This window comes from Herpailurus yagouaroundi, unplaced genomic scaffold (assembly GCF_014898765.1).
Source record: "Herpailurus yagouaroundi ecotype Mexico unplaced genomic scaffold, PumYag 161, whole genome shotgun sequence".
Lineage (NCBI taxonomy): Eukaryota > Metazoa > Chordata > Mammalia > Carnivora > Felidae > Herpailurus > Herpailurus yagouaroundi.
Genome location: NW_024412402.1, coordinates 10029580 through 10031274, shown reverse-complemented (window position 1 = coordinate 10031274; position 1695 = coordinate 10029580). Strand labels below are relative to the sequence as shown.

At 62.1% G+C, this 1695-nt stretch overlaps 1 protein-coding gene across 3 annotated transcripts in view; it reads left to right on the top strand.

The window, feature by feature from the left end:
• The first annotated feature begins 1468 nt into the window (after positions 1 to 1468).
• Positions 1469 to 1695, top strand: part of DSCAML1 (DS cell adhesion molecule like 1) — a 350222-nt gene continuing 349995 nt past the window's right edge. The window contains exon 1 of one of the 3 annotated variants that reach the window (XM_040483151.1): positions 1469 to 1633. In XM_040483151.1, coding sequence (XP_040339085.1) covers positions 1588 to 1633 — 46 coding nt within the window. In that variant the 5' untranslated portion in view covers positions 1469 to 1587. The remainder of the gene's footprint in view (positions 1634 to 1695) is intronic. The other 2 variants (XM_040483149.1, XM_040483150.1) reach the window with 2 other exon arrangements.

Below are 1695 nucleotides of genomic sequence, written 5' to 3'. Positions count from 1 at the left end.
AATTAGTGATGCGCAGGGGATGGGGGGCAGGGGAGGATGGGGAGTTATTGTTTAGTGGATACACAGTTTCTGTTTGGATGATGGAGAAGTTCTGGAAACGGATAGCGGTGATGGTCGTACAACATCGTGAATGTACCTGATGCCGCTGCACGCTTAAAAATGCTTAGAATGGTAAATTTGCTTATGCAGATTTTAACATATCAAAAAAGCAAACGCACGCTTTCAAACTTTTAGCTAAAATGTCTAGAGATATCTTGGCAAAACCCGGGAATGAGGAGACCTGCTTCTTCGGTCTGAACTTAGGCAAGACATTTCGGGGAAGTAAATTTTCTTCCTCTGTCCAATGGAGCTAACCGCAGCCCCTCTATCTCCCTCGCCCCTTCACGTCCCCCTCTGCCTGCACATCTCAGAGCAACGGGTCGAAGCGCGCCAAGCCAAGCAGCCAGAGCGGGTCGAGGCGGCCTCCCTTATGCTTCCTGAGAGGCGGTCCCGTCCTGTCTCTCATCCCATTCTCAGGGCTACCGTGCCCCCCTTCTCGGGGTCCTGCGTGGGCCCTTATTCTGGAATCACCAACACAAGGAGGGCCTCCTAACCACAGCAGCCTTGTCACACAGCAGACCTGACTCGGCCGTGCCTTTGTCCCCAGCGCCAAAGCCGGTGCCTGGCGCACAGCAGGTCCTCAACATTCATTTTGGAACTGAGATGCCCTCACTCAAGCCCCATGAAATCCCATGCCAACTCTAGGCAGATTGGTATAAGGAAGAAACCAATTTCTGCCTGCTGAGAAAGCCATGCGGGTGGGGTAGGTGAAGATAAAGGAGGAAGATACACGAGGTAGAACAGACATTAAACTATTTATTGCAAATAATTGTGCCAAGTGCTGAAGACAGTTGGGAAGTCGCGCTGGGGGCGGGGGGGGGGGGGGGGGTGCTGCGGGGGGGGGGTGGGCTGGGCTCAGCCCCGGCTCCCCAGGGGCCAGGCTTGCAGACCTAGAGGTTGGAAGGGCACGCAGCTTTGAGCTTTGAGGTGGGGAGTAGCTCCGGGGGACGCCAAAGGATCTTAGTCTGGATTTTATTCAGAGCATCCATGGGTAAACTGAGTCCGCAAGAGGCAGGCAGCATTCGCCCCAGGTGCCGGGCCGGGAGACGCAGGGCCTCCTTGGCCCGAGCATGGCGGGCTCTTGGCGCACGTAGGACACATGTCACCCTCCGAGCCGGCGGGCGGCGGGGACCCCTGGCTTCTCGGACGGCGAACCCGGGCCGGGGGCCGGCTGGTCCCGGCCCCCGCCCCCGCCCCCGTCCCCGGGCTTGCGGGGCCGGGGGCCGGCTGGGCCCCGGGCTCGCGCGGCGCTCACCACCCGGGGTGCCGCGGGGGGGGCGGGGAGAGCGGCCGCCTAGCCCAGCCCCGCGGATGACAGGAGCCAGGGAGCCGAGGAGGGAGGAGCCGCCGCCGCCGAGCGCTGGGCTCAGGAGCAGAAAGAGCGGGGCGCGGAGTGCGGGCGGCTGGGAGCGCGCTGAGCGGGGGAGAGGCGCTGCCGCACGGCCGGCCACAGGACCACCTCCCCGGAGAATAGGGCCTCTTTATGGCATGTGGCTGGTAACTTTCCTCCTGCTCCTGGACTCTTTACACAAAGGTGAGACCCGCGCGGGCGCCGGGGCGGCGGAGGCGGCGGAGCCGGGGTGCGCGCGGGTGGAG